We start from the raw sequence: 17,496 nt of genomic DNA, 5'->3' as shown, positions 1-17,496 counted from the left end.
AGAGCCAGTAAGGGCCTCGACTTAGCGGTTGCTCAAACCATGGTGAGAGGGGACAGTGAGCCGTTCGTAATGGTCCTGAATACGGGGTCGCGGCCGGCCGTAATTGCGCAGGGAACGGTGCTGGCTCACGCCGCGCCGCTGCCCGTTGAGGAACGGCTCGTGGCTCAAGCAGATTTTACTGTCGAGTCGCATCCTCAAAGTGATGAGGGGACTGAGTGGTTGGACTCGCTGTGTGCGGGTTCTGCTAACTTGTCCGGGGTGCAATTGGGAGCATTGAGGGGTTTGCTCATCGAGTTTGCTGACGTGTTCAGCAAACATAAGTACGATATCGGCTGCACTGACCTGTTGCGCCACCACATAGCTACAGGGGACGCGGCCCCTATTCGTCAGCATCCTTTCCGGCTCAGCCCGGCCGAGAAGGAACATGTGCAATCGGCGGTTAATGATATGTTGGCGGCCGATATCATTTCGCCCTCTTCTAGTCCGTGGGGTGCTCCTATTGTCCTAGTAAAGAAACAGGACGGGTCCTTGCGGTTTTGTGTCGATTTCCGCCGCTTAAACAAAATCTCGATGGCGGATGCGTATCCGCTCCCCAGGATGGATGAGTCGCTGGATGCCTTGGCGGGAGCGCAGTTTTTTTCCACACTCGATCTGCTTTCTGGATTTTGGCAATTGCCACTCGATAACGAGTCTAAACCTAAAACTGCTTTCCGGACACCTGGGGGCCTTTTTGAATTCAACCGTTTGCCCATGGGCTTACATTCCGCTCCCGCCACGTTCCAGAGACTCATGGAATTGGTTTTGTCGGGCCTCCAATGGAATACCTGTTTGATTTATCTTGACGATATTATCGTCTTTAGTCGGACTTTCGAGGAGCACCTCCAGCGACTGAGAGCGGTGTTCCTCAGGATGCGTTCCGCTAAGCTAAAATTTAAACCGGCTAAATGTTTTCTGCTTCGGGAATCGGTCAGGTATTTGGGCCATATCGTGAGTCGTTCAGGGATCTCGACGGACCCTGCTAAGACGCATTGCGTCAGCTCATGGCCAACGCCAACCTCGGTCACGGAGGTTCGTAGTTTCATTGGTTTTGCCTCCTATTACCGTCGTTTTGTCAAGCAATTTGCCACCATAGCCAAGCCCCTGCACGCTTTGACGGCTAAGGGTGTGAGGTTTCACTGGGGGGCAGAGGAGGAGGATGCGTTCTGCTCCCTCCGTGACGCTTTGGTGCAGGCTCCCCCCTTGTGTTACCCCGATTTCACACAACCGTTTTTGCTTGACACGGACGCCAGCAATACGGGTATCGGGGGGGTGCTCTCACAGTTGGTCGGGGGGGTTGAACGGGTGGTCGCCTACGGTAGTAGGGTTCTTTCCCCCGCAGAACAACGCTATTGCGTAACTCGTCGTGAATTGTTAGCCATTGTGTTTTTTACACAGCAATTCAGGCCGTATCTTTACAGCCGTCATTTTACGGTCCGGACGGACCATGCGGCTCTACAATACGCTATGCGCGTGGCGCAGCCATCGGGCCAATTGTCCCGATGGTTGGAGGTCCTTCAAGACTACCAATTCACGACGATTTACCGAAAAGGGTTGCGGCACTCAAACGCGGACGCCTTGTCGCGGTTGCCGCCGTGCACGGACTGCACATGTTTGTTGGGATCAGCGCGGTGCAAACCCCCGGTCGCCGGCACCCCGGGAGTTGCGCTCGCCGCCACTGACACCCCGGGAGAGGACGCCCCCACGGGGAGGGATTCGCTGTTGTCGTTGCCCCTCATTGAGTGGGGCCGCCTCCAGATGTCCGACAGCTCCCTACTTACGCTGCGTCGGAAAGTTGGCGCTCCCGAACAAGGGGAGGCGCGGGTCGGTTCCTGGGTGTGCAGACAGGGCCTGTTGATGAGGTGGGACAACATGTCCCGGCGTCACGTGCTCGTGGTGCCTGTTGCTATGCGGGGTAGGGTTGTTCTGTCAGCTCATGAACGGCTCATGCATCTGGGTTTTCACAAAACGCTCGCCCTAATCCAGCGAGACTATTATTGGCCGGGGATGGGTAACGACGTGGCGAATATTCTTAAGGGATGCGTAGGGTGCGCCAAAAGGAAACCGCCACCATTGGCGGCTAATCCACCGCTGCAATCCATTCAGGTTTCGCGTATAAACGAATTGGTAGCGTTGGACATCTTGGGGCCCTTTCCGGTTACACCAAGGGGAAATAGGTTCCTGCTGGTTGGCGTGGAATACTTCACCCGATGGCCTATGGCATGGCCGCTCGCCAACCAGTCGGCTGCGGCGGTGGCGGACGCCTTTGTCCAGGGTTATGTGTTGGACAAGGGCGCCCCCGAACGCTTGCTGACGGATCAAGGGAAGAATTTTTCGAGCGTTTTGTTGCGCGAGGTGTGCGACCTGTTGGGTACAAAGAAAGTGCGTACTTCCCCCTACCACCCGCAGACTGACGGGATGGTTGAGCGTCTGAACAGAACGATTACGTCTATGTTGTGCCAACAGGTCTGCGACGATCAGGTTGATTGGGACTTACAGGTGCCGGGGGTACTCGCGGCCTATCGAATGGCCCCTCATGCGGCGACAGGGTTTTCCCCATTTTTTCTCATGTATGGGCGGGAGGCCGATCCGGCCATGGACGTCCAACTGGGGATTTCCCAGCCACGTGCAAAATCTAAATTGGCAGACCACATCAAATTTAATATCGCCAAATTGACTGAAGCGCGGGAGGGGGCAAGGTTGAATTCGCGGTCGCGGCAAATTGCAAACGAGAAATTGCATGAGCGGAGGGTGCATACGCATGATTGGAAACCAGGCGATAAGGCCTGGCTGCATTGTCCACATGCACCGTTGGCTACGTCCCCCAAGTTGTTGAGACCTTGGAGGGGACCGGTGGAAATTGTGCGGGTTGCACGGCCCCAGAGTATACAGATTAAATGGGGGAAACGCCGTTGGTATGTGCACCCCTCCCGACTGAAGCCCTATGCGGCACCGTGTGACCCCGTTCTGTGCCGTGACGACCGGGCGTGTGATGTGACCGTCGACTCGGGGAGGGAGGTGTCGCAGGCTGATCCTCACGTGTCTCCACCTGACCCACCCCCAGGTGCCTCGGGCTTGACGGCTGCTGACCGTCGAGAGCCTGAACCCCGGGGCACGCACGAGTCCTCGATGCCTGGCCGATGTCTTCCTGAACCGCCGGCACCACCGGACGTTCAACCGCGTCTGGTGCCGTACGACGGACCGGCAAGGCGGACTCGGGCTAGGTCTCAACAATTTTCATGAGGACGGTTTTTTTGTGCTCTACACCGAGCTCGCCCGGTGTTCCCCTCTGCCGGGGTAATGTCCCGTTGTAGGGACGCTCGGAAGAAAAGGGGACACTGCACGAGTCGAAAGAAAAAAAAAAAATTTTCCATTTATTTTTTTTGTATACACATTGCTATTGTCACTCGCCGGTTTGTATATATTGTTCTATTGTCGCGGTGGCATTGGTTGAGGGTTGCGGATGGTGGTGTTCGCGTCGTGTTGTGTTGTTAGCTTAGTTGTTGTTCTTGTTGTTGTGTTGTGTTACGGGGCACACAGGGAGGGTTTGTATATTTTTGTAGCAGCCGGGGCGGCTGCGAGCTATGTGGTAGGGGGTGATGTAGTGGTGGTATTGACGTGCGCCGACTGTGACAGTGATGGATCACGGGGCGGCGCGGGGTGCGGGGTTGGGCACGCGCAGTGGGCGTGGTGTGGACGCGCGCGCCGGGAGTGACAGATGACGAGGCGGCGCGGAGTGAGTGGTGAGGCACGATGAGATGTGGGAAAAGAGGATCGTAGCCAGCGCCCGGCGATTGGTCGAATAAGTGGGTGCTCGCAGCGACGTCCGCAGGTGGGGTATAAAGGGGGACGCGCGAGAGCACTCGGGGAGAGTTACCCAGTTGAAGACCCGAAGACGGAGCTGAAGACCTAGTGAAGCCGAGTAGCTCAGTGGCGTTAGTCGCCGAGTAGCTAAGTGGATGTTGGTCATCCGAGTAGCTCAGTGGCGTTAGTCGCCGAGTAGCTAAGTGGATGTTGGTCATCCGAGTAGCTCAGTGGGCGTTAGTCGCCAAGTAGCTAAGTGGGTGTTTGTCACCCGAGTACTCAGTGGATGTTGGTCATCCGGGTAGCTCAGTGGCGTTAGTCGCCAAGTAGCTAAGAGGATGTTGGTCATCCGAGTAGCTCAGTGGGCGTTAGTCGCCAAGTAGCTAAGTGGGTGTTTGTCACCCGAGTACTAAGTGGATGTTGGTCATCCGAGTAACTCAGTGGGCGTTAGTCGCCAAGTAGCTAAGTGGGTGTTTGTCACCCGAGTACTAAGTGGATGTTGGTCATCCGAGTAGCTCAGTGGGCGTTAGTCGCCAAGTAGCTAAGTGGGTGTTTGTCACCCGAGATACAAAGTAGGTGTTAGTCACCTGTAACCAAGTTTGATAAAATAAAGAGTGTGTTACCCGTGAAGTCGTCTCCCGTGGAGTTACTACATTACACATATAAATGCAATAAATCAGCAATGTCTCTTTGCAAATAATTAGCAGACAAGGAGAAATTGTCTGATGATTTATTTCGGCATTTATATTCTCGACAACGAGCCTCATGATTATTGTGCTGTTGAACCCGGACTCGTAAAGAGAGATGCTCCTTGCCTGTAAGTAAGAGCAGTAGTCCACCCGCATTGACTCAAGCAAGCCTGACACTCTTGATGAGACACTGATGAGACACTGTCCGTCGAAACCGGTCCAGAGTTTGGTGCTAAATATTACGCACTCCCAGAAGGCCGTGCGGCTGATGGGGTTGTGTAAGAAACACTTTTAGTTTTCAATGTGGAGAGACAGATATGTGGGTGCATTTTGTCAGTATTATTTTGCTACGTTGTTTGGTTATTTGCATGTACGGAGACATGTGCTAAAAAACAAGTAAAGGCACCAATGCGCCCGTATTCTAACGTCCAACACATTCCTGCAGAGGGAGCTGGTAGGAAGGTTGGGTTGCTCGGTCAATGGCCAGGGTCAACGGCGGCGTGGTGTATTCCGCAAATATGCCCGACTGTGAGGGCGGGCACAAGCCGGCGTGAGTAGGTTAAACGTTGAGTTGTATAAGGGCACCACGGGGTGACCATCCCCTCCCCACCCAGCCCCACCCTCCCCACCCAGCCCCACCCTCCCCAACCAGCCCCTCCCCACCCTCCCCACCCAGCCGGTAACCGTTTTCCGAATAGTTGACAGGTTCTGTAAGTCAGGAGCTTGTAGACATTTGCAGCGGAATTTTAGTCATGAATGCAGTGATTGTCACGGATAAACGTAACAACAAACCGCACGGCAGTATAAGGTTTCTCAGTTAGAAGGCGCAAGAGCCCTGGAATTACTTGCTCACACCACTGCTGGTGCAAAGGCCACCGCTAGAGGGAGCTCTAGCTGGTATTTGGTCTACTCTTCCACGCTGACAAAGACGTCTTAGAAACAATAGGTACTTTTACCTCACCATATACATCAAGCTACTTGTTGATCGACATACTGACATTTCTATATGTGCAGCAAACTCGTTCTAAACGGCTTTTTGTTTTGGTTGTGTTATACAGCATATACAAATTTCCCTCGTTTTATGCGGTAGTAGATGCTTTCCAAAAAAACTGCCACACAAAGCAAAACCGGACGAGGACACAGCGCACACAATGTCGCCTGACGTCCGACCGTAATAGCCGCATGTGATTGGATTCATACGGCATCGAGCGAATTTTTTGGGTAGCAATAGGTTAGCCCAGGGGCCGGTAAACCTGCGGCTCCGGAAGCCGCGTGCGGCTTCTTTAAGGAGCGCTTCGTAACTTGATTTATTAAGGACGACCGCGCTCGTATTCACCACGTGCAATTGCGGCTCTTGAAATATGAAAAATTGTTTACCGAATTTGAAACGCTAAAATGTGTTATCTTCTTGTTATTTTTAGTTACCGACCCCTGGGTTGGACCGTACATAATACAAATAAAAAAAAATCACATACAGGGACTCCTCTACTTACGAACTTTAGACTTACAAACTTTCAGAGATACGAACAAACCTTTCCGTATGTCCAGTTGGCTGTTCAGACCGAGAGTCGTAAGTTCAACCGTCGCGCAATAGATGGCAGTGGTGGCATCTACATCTGCAGAACCTGAAGAACCAGTGGCATCTACTTATGCAGAACGTGAAGAACCAGTGGCATCTACATCTGCAGAAAGTGAAGAACCAGTGGCATCTATCTTCTTGGTTCTTTCGATAAAGTCACGTAGAAGGGAAGTAATAAAATAATAAAAATAAAACATAATAAAATAATTATCACGACGTTTCGGCCACAACGCAAGCAGCCGTCCTCAGGTGAAGACCAGGTATGTCGGGGAGACAGCGTCTGAATGGCATATACTTCTGCAGAACGTGAAGAACCAGTGACATCTACTTCTGCAGAAAGTTAAGAACCAGTGGCATCTACATATGCAGAACGTGAAGAACCAGTGGCATCTACTTCTGCAGAACGTGAAGAACCAGTGGCATCTACTTCTGCAGAATGCGAAGAACCAGTGGCATCTACATCTGCAGAACGTGAAGAACCAGTGGCATCTACATCTGCAGAACGTGAAGAACCAGTGGCATCTACATCTGCAGAACGTGAAGAACCAGTGGCATCTACATCTGCAGAACGTAAAGAATCAGTGGCATCTACTTCTGCAGAAAGTTAAGAACCAGTGGCATCTACATCTGCAGAACGTGAAGAATCAGTGGCATCTACATCTGCAGAAAGTTAAGAACCAGTGGCATCTACTTCTGCAGAAAGTTAAGAACCAGTGGCATCTACATCTGCAGAACGTGAAGAATCAGTGGCATCTACGTCTGCAGAAAGTTAAGAACCAGTGGCATCTACTTCTGCAGAAAGTTAAGAATCAGTGGCATCTACTTCTGCAGAAAGTTCAGAACTAGTGGCATCTACATCTGCAGAACGTGAAGAACCAGTGGCATCTACTTCTGAAGAAAGTAAAGAACCAGTGGCATCTACGTCTACAGGAGATTATACAACTTTGAACGCCATTCCCCGTGTTTGGTGTACACGCCGTACAACATGTTTGGAATCGACGGGAGTAAAGTTGGACTTACGAGCAAATCGACTTACGCACAGTCCTCTGGAACCCAACTCGTTCGTAAGTCGAGGAGCCCCCTGTCAACAGAAACCCACCAACGTGGAGAGAAAATAAAACGGTGACGTCACAAAGAAGGCGGGTCTGGGTGGAGTCTGTGACGTCAACCCCACCCCCAGGCGGGGGCACCGCTTTGGGAACCCCGCCCAGGAGAAGGGAGCAGAGAATTCCGCCCCGTGGTGCTGCTGTTGCTGCTGGTGGTGGTGGTGCTGGTTGGGGTGGTGGTGGTGCTGGTGGTGGTGCTGGTGGTGCTGGTGGTGGTGCTGGTTGGGGTGGTGCTGGTGGTGGTGGTGCTGGTGGTTGTGGGGGTAGTGCTGGTGGTGGTGCTGCTGGTGCTGGTGGTGCTGGTGGTGGTGCTGGTGGTGGTGCTGGTGGTGGTGCTGGTGGTGGTTGGGGTGGTGCTGGTGGTGGTTGGGGTGGTGCTGGTGGTGGTGCTGGTGGTTGTGGGGGTAGTGCTGGTCGTGCTGGTGGTGGTGCTGGTGGTGGTGCTGGTTGGGGTGGTGCTGGTGGTGGTGGTGCTGGTGGTTGTGGGGGTAGTGCTGGTGGTGGTGCTGCTGGTGGTGCTGCTGGTGCTGGTGGTGCTGGTTGGGGTGGTGCTGGTTGTGGTGGTGGTGCTGGTGGTTGTGGGGGTAGTGCTGGTGGTGGTGCTGCTGGTGGTGCTGCTGGTGCTGGTTGGGGTGGTGCTGGTTGTGGTGGTGCTGGTGGTGGTGCTGGTGCTGGTTGGGGTGGTGCTGGTGGTGCTGGTGGTTGTGGGGGTAGTGCTGGTGGTGGTGCTGGTGGTGCTGCTGGTGCTGCTGCTGGTGGTGGTAGTGGTTGTGCTCGTAGTGCTATTGGTCGTGCTGGTGGTGGTGCTGGAGGTGCTGCTGCTGCTGCTGGCTGTGGTGGTGGTGACGCCGTGCGAGTGGGGGGGAGGAGGAGGCGGCGGGGTGAGAGTCGCGAGAGAGGCGTGGGGGAGAGGTGCAGCAGCAGCAGCAGGAGGAGGAGGAGCAGCGGCAGGAGGAGTAAGAAGGCGGCGGTCATGGCGCTCAACCTCGACAAGAACCGCACCGCTCTGCTCGCGGCCTACGAGGATGTGTGCAGCGAGAAGTCGTCCACCAGCTGGTGAGCGGTGGCCGTCTCTCTCTGGCGTAGCTCGGCGGTGGTGGCTGCTGCTGCTGCTGTTGTTGTGTCGCTGGCCAGACGCGGGCCGAGTGTCGGTAGAACGCGGAGCGATGCACCACACTACATCACGCTACACTACACCACACTACACTACACCACGCTACACTACACCACGCTACACATCACCACAATACACTACACCACGATACACTACACCACACCACGCTACACCACACTACACCACGCTACACTACACCACACTACACTACACCACACTACACTACACCACGCTACACATCACCACAATACACTACACCACGATACACTACACCACACCACGCTACACTACACCACGCTACACTACACCACGCTACACTACACCACGCTACACTACACCACACTACACTACACCACACTACACTACACCACGCTACACATCACCACAATACACTACACCACGATACACTACACCACACCACGCTACACTACACTACACCACGCTACACTACACCACGCTACACGGCAACGCGCATCGCCCCACGGGCGTCCACCATCGCACCTGCACGGCAGCTGGCGACCACGCAACCACAGGACGCAACATCGACTACAGATCCCATCCCGCCCCCCCACACTAAGCCCATCACGACCCACACAGCACGCCACGAATCACGGCACGCACGACTGCCCTCACACCAAGCGTCCCACCGCTCCTTGTACTGCACGCATTAGTACATCACATCGCAACGTAACACCACGCTACACAGCACACACCACTCCACACTACACCCACACATCACAGCACTCCGCACTGCATCACACATCACACGCCACTCTACACGCAGCCACCACGGCAGGCAGTACACACCACGGTGGTGATGGTGGTGGTGGGGCAGAGGCTGCAGCAGCAGCAGCTGCCCACACCGTGGTGGCTTCTGCTTCCTGCCAAACCAGAAACTCTGCTGCTGCTGCCCCACCTCGCTTGTTGTACCTAGCTGCCCTGCTGCCCTGGCTGCCCTGCTGCTATGCTACCCTTTATACCCTTCATGCCCTTCCTGCCCTGCCTGCCCTGCTACTCTGCTACCCTTCATGCCCTGCTGCCCTAGCTGCCCTGCTGCCCTAGCTGCCCTGCTGCCCTAGCTGCCCTGCTGCCCTGCTGCCCTAGCTGCCCTGCTGCCCTAGCTGCCCTGCTGCTATGCTACCCTTTATACCCTTCATGCCCTTCCTGCCCTGCCTGCCCTGCTACTCTGCTACCCTTCATGCCCTGCTGCCCTAGCTGCCCTAGCTGCCCTGCTGCCCTGCTGCCCTAGCTGCCCTGCTGCCCTGGCTGCCCTGCTGCTATGCTACCCTTTATACCCTTCATGCCCTTCCTGCCCTGCCTGCCCTGCTACTCTGCTACCCTTCATGCCCTGCTGCCCTAGCTGCCCTGCTGCCCTAGCTGCCCTGCTGCCCTGCTGCCCTAGCTGCCCTGCTGCCCTAGCTGCCCTGCTGCTCTGCTGCCCTTCCTGCCCTGGCTGCTCTGCCTGTCGGCTGGAGTCACGAGCGGCGTTCGTGTTGACTTAACCGCCACGTGAAAAGGTGATTTCGTTTAAAATCACGGCCAAGCCACAGGGTCCCGATAGGCCCAACAATTCAAAGCGGCCGACCAGCAACACAAAGCACTATGGAAGTTGCAGTAGATTTAAGATGTTGTACTTGTTGTTGCTTGGAGCTAGGGTTCTATTACGCTAAGAACTAGATGGGGGCCGGGGGGTAGAGATAACATGGGGGAGGGAATTCCAAAGTGGAGCTGTGTAAGAGAAGAAGCAGAAAGACCAGCGGTTGTGTCCTGCAGTGTGGTGAGCAGTGAGTGGGTGAGTGGGTGGATGAGTTGTGACCTGCAGTGTGGTGAGAGGTGGGTGAGTGAGTGAGTGGGTGAGTGAGTTGTGACCTGCAGTGTGGTGAGCAGTGAGTGGGTGAGTTGTGACCTGCAGTGTGGTGAGCAGTGAGTGGGTGAGTGAGTTGCTGTGACCTGCAGTGTGGTGAGCGGTGAGTGGGTGGGTGAGTGAGTTGTGAATTGCAGTGTGGTGAGCGGTGAGTGAGTGAGTTGTGACCTGCAGTGTGGTGAGCAGTGAGTGAGTGAGTTGTGACCTGCAGTGTGGTGAGAAGTGAGTGGGTGAGTGAGTGAGTTGTGACCTGCAGTGTGGTGAGGAGTGAGTGGGTGAGTGAGTGAGTTGTGACCTGCAGTGTGGTGAGCAGTGAGTGGGTGAGTGAGTGAGTTGTGACCTGCAGTGTGGTGAGCAGTGAGTGGGTGAGTGAGTTGTGACCTGCAGTGTGGTGAGCAGTGAGTGGGTGAGTGAGTGAGTTGTGACCTGCAGTGTGGTGAGCAGTGAGTGGGTGAGTGAGTGAGTTGTGACCTGCAGTGTGGTGAGCGGTGAGTGGGTGAGTGAGTTGTGACCTGCAGTGTGGTGAGCGGTGAGTGGGTGAGTGAGTTATGACCTGCAGTGTGGTGAGCAGTGAGTGGGTGAGTGAGTTGTGACCTGCAGTGTGGTGAGCGGTGAGTGGGTGAGTGAGTGAGTTGTGACCTGCAGTGTGGTGAGCAGTGAGTGGGTGAGTGAGTTGTGACCTGCAGTGTGGTGAGCAGTGAGTGGGTGAGTGAGTTGTGACCTGCAGTGTGGTGAGCGGTGAGTGGGTGAGTGAGTTGTGACCTGCAGTGTGGTGAGAAGTGAGTGGGTGAGTGAGTTGTGACCTGCAGTGTGGTGAGAAGTGAGTGGGTGAGTTGTGACCTGCAGTGTGGTGAGCAGTTGGTGAGCAGTGGGTGGGTGAGTGAGTGAGTTGTTGTGAGCTGCAGTGTGGTGGTTAAACACAAGTGTGGATGAGACGACAGCCTGGTAGTAGCAATAGAATAGTGATAAGTAGGCGACCAAGGGAACCAGTGAGTGCTCGATCACCAATCAACCTGAATGTGTTCGTTGATGAACATCAGTCCTGCACATCGAGGTAGCAACTGGGTGTGCTCCACTTAAGATGCCAGCGTGAGTTGTTTTCTCGACAGATATGTCACCTTAACTCACCGCGTGATGAAGGTGAAGATTACATTTTTGTGTCAACTAAGAGTCAAATCGACACAAAACAACACGCATGGAAAAAACCACGATTTTTTTTTCCTAGTATCCAAACCTTGGTACGAGGGCCCTCTGATATTTCAGAGTGGATCCACCATGTTGACAAATATGTATTATAATGGAAGAATGGTGCAGTCGTAATGTATTCCATTAGCAGGGAATGATATTAAAGTATCCATCAATTAATGTGATTGGTTTATGTTTGTGAGTGACGGTGGCGATGTTAGCAGCGTTGGTTAATAGGGCATGGTGCTCACAGCGTGACTATATTTTTACAGTTGCTTTTATGAATAATTTTCGAGTGGGTGGAGTGTCTTACTGCCCTGGCAGTCCACAATATACACACACACACCTTTATACAACACCATAATATAGATAAACATAGATAGTGGACACTCGACGGAAGTGTTCCTGTTCTTGCTGTATTTCTCAGTGTAGCCAAATGGTAATTGGACTCCCTGGCAATTGTTGCCAGTAACCATGTTACTCAATAATTCTACACGCAAACACTGCTGTATGTGCTCACGCGTAAACTTACGCTTGCTATGTCATGCCCGGTGGATATTGTGACATATGCTCCCAGCCAGGCTCTCTCGTATGTATGTTGAACTTATTCCACTCCATGAATAACTCTTAGTGTATTGTATTAAAGCATATACGGATGGTGGGGCACGCATAGGGATGGCCTTTTTGCCACAGTGGCGAGATGTTAACTACCTCGCCTGGTATGGAGGAGGGTCGTGGGTTCTATTCCGACCCTGGCGCCTGCATATTTAGAGTTTGCACGTCCTCCCCGTGGTCACGAGGATTTTTCTCCGGGTCCTCTGGTTTTTCCTTCCACGTTTTGAAACTACATGCGTTTATAGTGTTTCCACATGGTAGTCCACTTCCTTGAGCTATCATTTGAGGCCAGGTCGCTTCTGAAAAGGCACGATATAGGTCAGTGGACCTTACTTGGTAAAATAAACAGTTAGTTTAGATAAGAGATGGAGCGATGAGATCGGTTCATCTGCAGGAGTGAGACGTGTCAGCAGCACTGGAGGGATGGCGATGGCGTGAGAAGGCCTTCATCCAGCAGTGGATATCCAATGGTTGCTAATGCAAACTTAACGAGCACCAGATTATTGACAAGACCCGTCGTTAAGTGGCGTTGACGTCAGCACAGCGTTCGTGCCAGGCTAGGTGCACTTTGAGGCTGCATGGTGAAGTGCCGAAGCCTCGCTGGCAGAAGGCCATGGGGCAGGCCCAGGTGTTATAGGTTAACGGACTGTGTGAGATCCCTTGCAGATGCTTCACCACCTGTGCTACCAGCCATTGCGCCACCGAGTTTACCAAAGACAGAGATCCCCCTTATAGCCTACGCAGGCTGTTAGCGAGCGCCTATGAAGGCCTGCCACTGGCGTGGTGTTGCCGGCACCATGTCCGGCCCGCCTTCATATCTCCAGTGTTGATGTTTATACACCACGCTAGGTGCTCATTTAAGGCTCAGACAAACTTAAGGGGCGGCCCAAGACCGATTCAGATTATCAACACGCATGTTAGCCTTCGCCAGGAATCAAACTGTGCGCTAACCACTATTCTATCAGGTCTTTAACCAGGGTTAACACACAAGGTCATGCATACTACGCAACTGTGGTGTGTGCAGTATCTATATATATACCTGAAGCATGATTAGTTCTATTGCAAAGACTGTGAGCAACAATGCAATGATGCACATGAGGACACGTGTACATGCATTAGGCATTTATTATACAGCATTTCAGGTGATCTGTATTCGCTCGGCATGCTCGATTAATATTACAGGCCATGAATGCGGCACAGTTTAATTGTTCTCTGCCCGTATATGTGCGAGTCTTTCTCTGGACACTCCGGTTTCCTGCCGTACAAAAATATAATAGTCAAGGAAATGGCCAAATATCCCAAAGGAGGCCCTTCCTGAAAAAGTTTTGCCACTGCTATGGGACATGTTCTTCATATGCAGGAGTAATACTGTACGCATATATATCGAGGGGTGGATTGGTGGTACAGTGGTTACTGCTCTGCACTTTGACCTGAGATCATCTCCTGCCCATGGCTAGCACCGTTGACGAGTGATATCTCAACTGGAGGTGAACCTCTCACCTTTCAGCAATACGTACTTGCCAGAATGGTGAAGTATGGTGAAAAGAACCACCACCAGTGGGATTGAGAGGGTTCAGTAAGAATATTCGACTACATTTAATTTAAAACAACACCCTAAATACACATGATTGCCTTTGGATCTCTGAAGCTAAGCAAGGCTTGAAACCTGGTTAGTACTTGGATGGGAGACTGCCTGGGGCTTCCAGGCTTTGTAGGCTTGGGTTTGTGAGGTTTCCAGGAAATTACAGTACAGCAATTGATTCTTGAATCTTTAGTGGAGATTTGAATGTTCCCTACTCCTGTGGAATGGTTTTCTCTGGGCGCTCTGGTTTCTCTCCCACATGCAAGTACACACGATGGAAGTGGCCAAACATCCCAATGCTGAACTCTTATTGGAAAAAGTCTTGATACTTAGCAAGCCTCTACCGGATTAATAAAGGGAATTCTTGATCGTGTCTATTACAGTCCTCCTAGGCTACAGCTCAGTTCATACTCTTGGGTCTTTCGGGCAAGTCACGTAAATAAAAAATAATAGATCACGACGTTTCGATCGCAACACAAGCAATCATCTTCAGGTGAGAGAGAGAGAGAACGCTTCTGAGACAATGTCTTGTATAGGCCAGAGATGGGTGCATCAAGGTAGGTGGGTGGAGCTAGAGATGGTCCAACCAACGGAGGCTGGGGCAGTGGCCTTTGTACTGTGAGAGATTAGCCTGTCCTGAGAAGGGTGCATCAGGCCTATATAAGACCTTGTCTCAGCAGCTTTCTCTCTCTCACCTGAAGACGATTGCTTGTGTTGCGATCGAAACATCGTGATCTATTATTTTTTATTCATGTGTATTGACCGAAAGACCCAAGAGTATGAATTCCTATGGGTTCAGCACGGCTCACCATCTTGACCAGGCTACACTGGAATCTCAACAGTATGTCCTATGAATAGACGATGGGATGCTGCCCTAGGAATATGTATTTTCCACAACTGGCTCAGGAGATGGGAATGCTCTACTCCCAAGGCATGCGCCCACCACGCGTGTTTATGAATGACATGACTGCCATAAGCAAATTAGCATGAGCTGAATTGTCTCTTGCCACGACCCCTGCATCACCACTGTTTTTCTCATCCCCCTCTTCTCCTACCCTGCTTGCCATCGAAGATAAAAAAAAACATGTGCTGCATGTACAAATTATGATGATATTATAAAAAAAATTCCAGGAAAGCCTGGTGAGTCTCAAGAAATATTCAGGGCAGTCCCGCTTTGAATTGTGTTACAAATTCGTTTTGAATGAATGCTAGACGCTGAAGTCCTGACGGCTTTCTTTTTTAAAATTCCTGTTGCTCTACACCCTGTGTACCATTACCGTCTCACTGTAATGTGCACCAATGCCTACTATGTTGAGGGCAATATTGGCACGTAAAATAAATATCGATTGATTTGATTGAATGGTGGAGTTCCCTGGAGAAAACGCATGAACGTGAGGAGACGTAAAACGCTCAATGTTTCTCTGTTGGGGGGGTCAGAATACGGACCGTGCAAATACAGACCACTGCAAGCCTTGGATACGGGCACCACGTATACATGCATTGACACACACAGGCACTTGACTTGCTTGTTCAGCAGCAGATTCTCCAAATTCTCGAGAATAAGCATCAATCACCAGGTCATGAGCATACATCACATGGTTGACAATCCCTTGACCGCATCTAGTCATCATTGTGCATTTGTACCAGATGCATATTACACTGGTAACAGCCATGGAATGTTTATTAAACTGGGTCGGAAAACGTATTTTAAATTAACGTAGGGATCCAGTGGACATTCCAGCCGCACACCCCGAGGAGAACGGATAATGGCTCCTGCATGAATCAAGCCTGACCCGTTTACGAAAAATGAAGTTTCTTATCATGTACACAAGCTGGGTACCAGCCCATACTCCCTTCACGTAATGAAACGGTGTCACATTTTGAAGCCTCGACTGGCACGTCGGGGGGTACGATGCGAGGTTCACTCGGGTTGAAGTTGTGAAATGCCACAGCCAGTCAGGATTGGGGTTGGTGCCTAAGGGGGTGGGAGCCAAAATGCTTGGAAATGTTTCTAGAGTTGGGGCAATTTGTCGATTACTCGGCTGACAGTTGTGATGAAGTCATTTTTAGGGGGAATCGATTACTTAGATCCGCATAGGACAGATGCAATAGACCTTGCGCATTGGTGGTGTTCATTTACCGAACCCCCAGAGAGAGGTTGATGGGCAGCAGGAACTCAAACCCAGATTTCAAATTACCAGTTTCCGTTTGCAAGTATTGTAGTATGTATGTAGAACTTGTTTCGCACCGTACGTAGCCAACCGTGCTAATCAAGTAGAGAGTTGTTACCATAGCGGTTTCCAGCATAATGCTATTTTATTTCTATTTTCTTAATAAGGTTTTACAACCATCCGTGAATTCTACTTTTTTTATTTTCTATTCCAACAGCAGGGATCGAAATAATTTTTTTAATGCACGTTAAGCACTATCATTATCCGTTTTAGTTTCATCGCGATACTTTGCCGTTTAATTACAGATGTTTCCACATCGGTGAGTGTCGGCGCATAATACCTCAGTTGAAGTGGTACATATGGGAATGTGATATTTTTGGATTAGCACGACGCTTTGCGGCAATCAGCATTGTGTTGGCGTGCTGAGAAAAAATGGGTCCGTGGAGAAGAAAAACAATTAGGTAAACAACGAGCTTCTCAATGCGCACACTTTTATTTGCACTCAAAAGTAGAAAATTCATTATTTCGACCCCAGAATGAATCGAATTTGATGTGCTCAATAAAAGTGGGTGGCTTGCATAGAGAAAATTAAATGTATCGAAAGGAAGCCATCAGCACACACCGCACCAAGTTCTTTTTTGAAGCCGAGTCAAACTAGGGGAGGCCTAAGACTGGTTCAGATAATTGCCACTGGTGTTGGCCGTGAGCGGGAATCGAACTCTGGTCACCCGGTTTGGAGCTCACCTTGCTAACCTCTACACTACCGCTCCCCAGTTGTTAGTGCAAGGCAGCTGCCACCAACTCCCCAGTAGCGTATTTCACCAGTCCCTTCTACAGAGGCCAGTCTTTACACACCACTGGTACCAGCCATAGCCAAGTCCACTCTGCTTCAATTATTTCTACCTAATCGGGCCATCTCAAGAATGCTTAGGCATGTGGTGGCTGTGAATGTGAGCCTACAGGACCCAGCTTACGCATTTGTGCCTGCCAGAGGAGCCCACTTATCAGAATGTGTCTAGATCTTTCAAGAAGCTGGGAGCTCTTCAGACAATTCTGCCCGGTTAAAGCCAGCATGGATTGTAGACAGGCCAACCAAGCCAGAGCAGGTGTTCTTGTAAAAGTGTCCACATGTCACAAGTATCAAGACCGGTTGAGAAATGGGTACAGTCAAATGTCCCTTTTATTTAATTAGGTATTCACCCAATTAAATGTATTACCTATTGAAAGAACAGCCCTGGTAACTGTTGCTGTGAAGCAACAAGCGGTTAAATTTCGAGCTTTGAGACCGACAAGAGCGGTTCCTTGATATCAACTGGACAGTGGAAACTTTGCATAGAAATGAACAGTGGGGGGGGGGCAGGAGTCATATTGTCGACCACCGTGTAAACGGGAGTCGTTCGTGACCGCACCGGGCGCAAGTTTTGTGGTGCGTCTCACTCTCCGGAGCGTCTTTATATGATCTGGAGCGGTGCAGTAACACCGCATGTGGAGAGTTCTTCCCTTCATCCGGTGACGCTTCAAAACTCTGGAACAATTTGGCTGCTGGATTTTTTTTGCTGTTCTTGTTGGAATCGTCAGCCTGTTGTCAATCAGTGTTTTATGAGGAAGTGGACTGCAGATTGAGAGCAAATGCATTGTTATACCTGTCAAGGCTGTACCGTACACGATATTTGTTTCGTGTTAATATTTCACCTATTTTGATTTATTTCGTTTTAAGCTTTTCTTATAGCTTGCGCGTAATTATCCTGTGG

The 17,496-nt window shown here is 51.4% G+C and overlaps 1 protein-coding gene across 3 annotated transcripts in view; it reads left to right on the top strand.

Moving 5' to 3' along the window:
* Window positions 1-7,833: 7,833 nt before the first annotated feature.
* LOC144717694 (drebrin-like protein) overlaps window positions 7,834-17,496 on the top strand; it is a 105,702-nt gene continuing 96,039 nt past the window's right edge. For 2 of the 3 annotated variants that reach the window (XM_078593251.1, XM_078593249.1), the window contains exon 1: window positions 7,834-8,270. In XM_078593251.1, the coding sequence (XP_078449377.1) occupies window positions 8,188-8,270 (83 nt within the window). In that variant the 5' untranslated portion in view covers window positions 7,834-8,187. The remainder of the gene's footprint in view (window positions 8,271-17,496) is intronic. The other variant, XM_078593252.1, reaches the window with a different exon arrangement.

This window comes from Lampetra planeri, chromosome 4, assembly GCF_965212315.1.
Source record: "Lampetra planeri chromosome 4, kcLamPlan1.2.h2, whole genome shotgun sequence".
Classification (NCBI taxonomy): Eukaryota; Metazoa; Chordata; class Hyperoartia; order Petromyzontiformes; family Petromyzontidae; genus Lampetra; species Lampetra planeri.
Note: the sequence above shows the minus strand (reverse complement) of the source record. Positions and strands in the feature narration are given on the sequence as shown.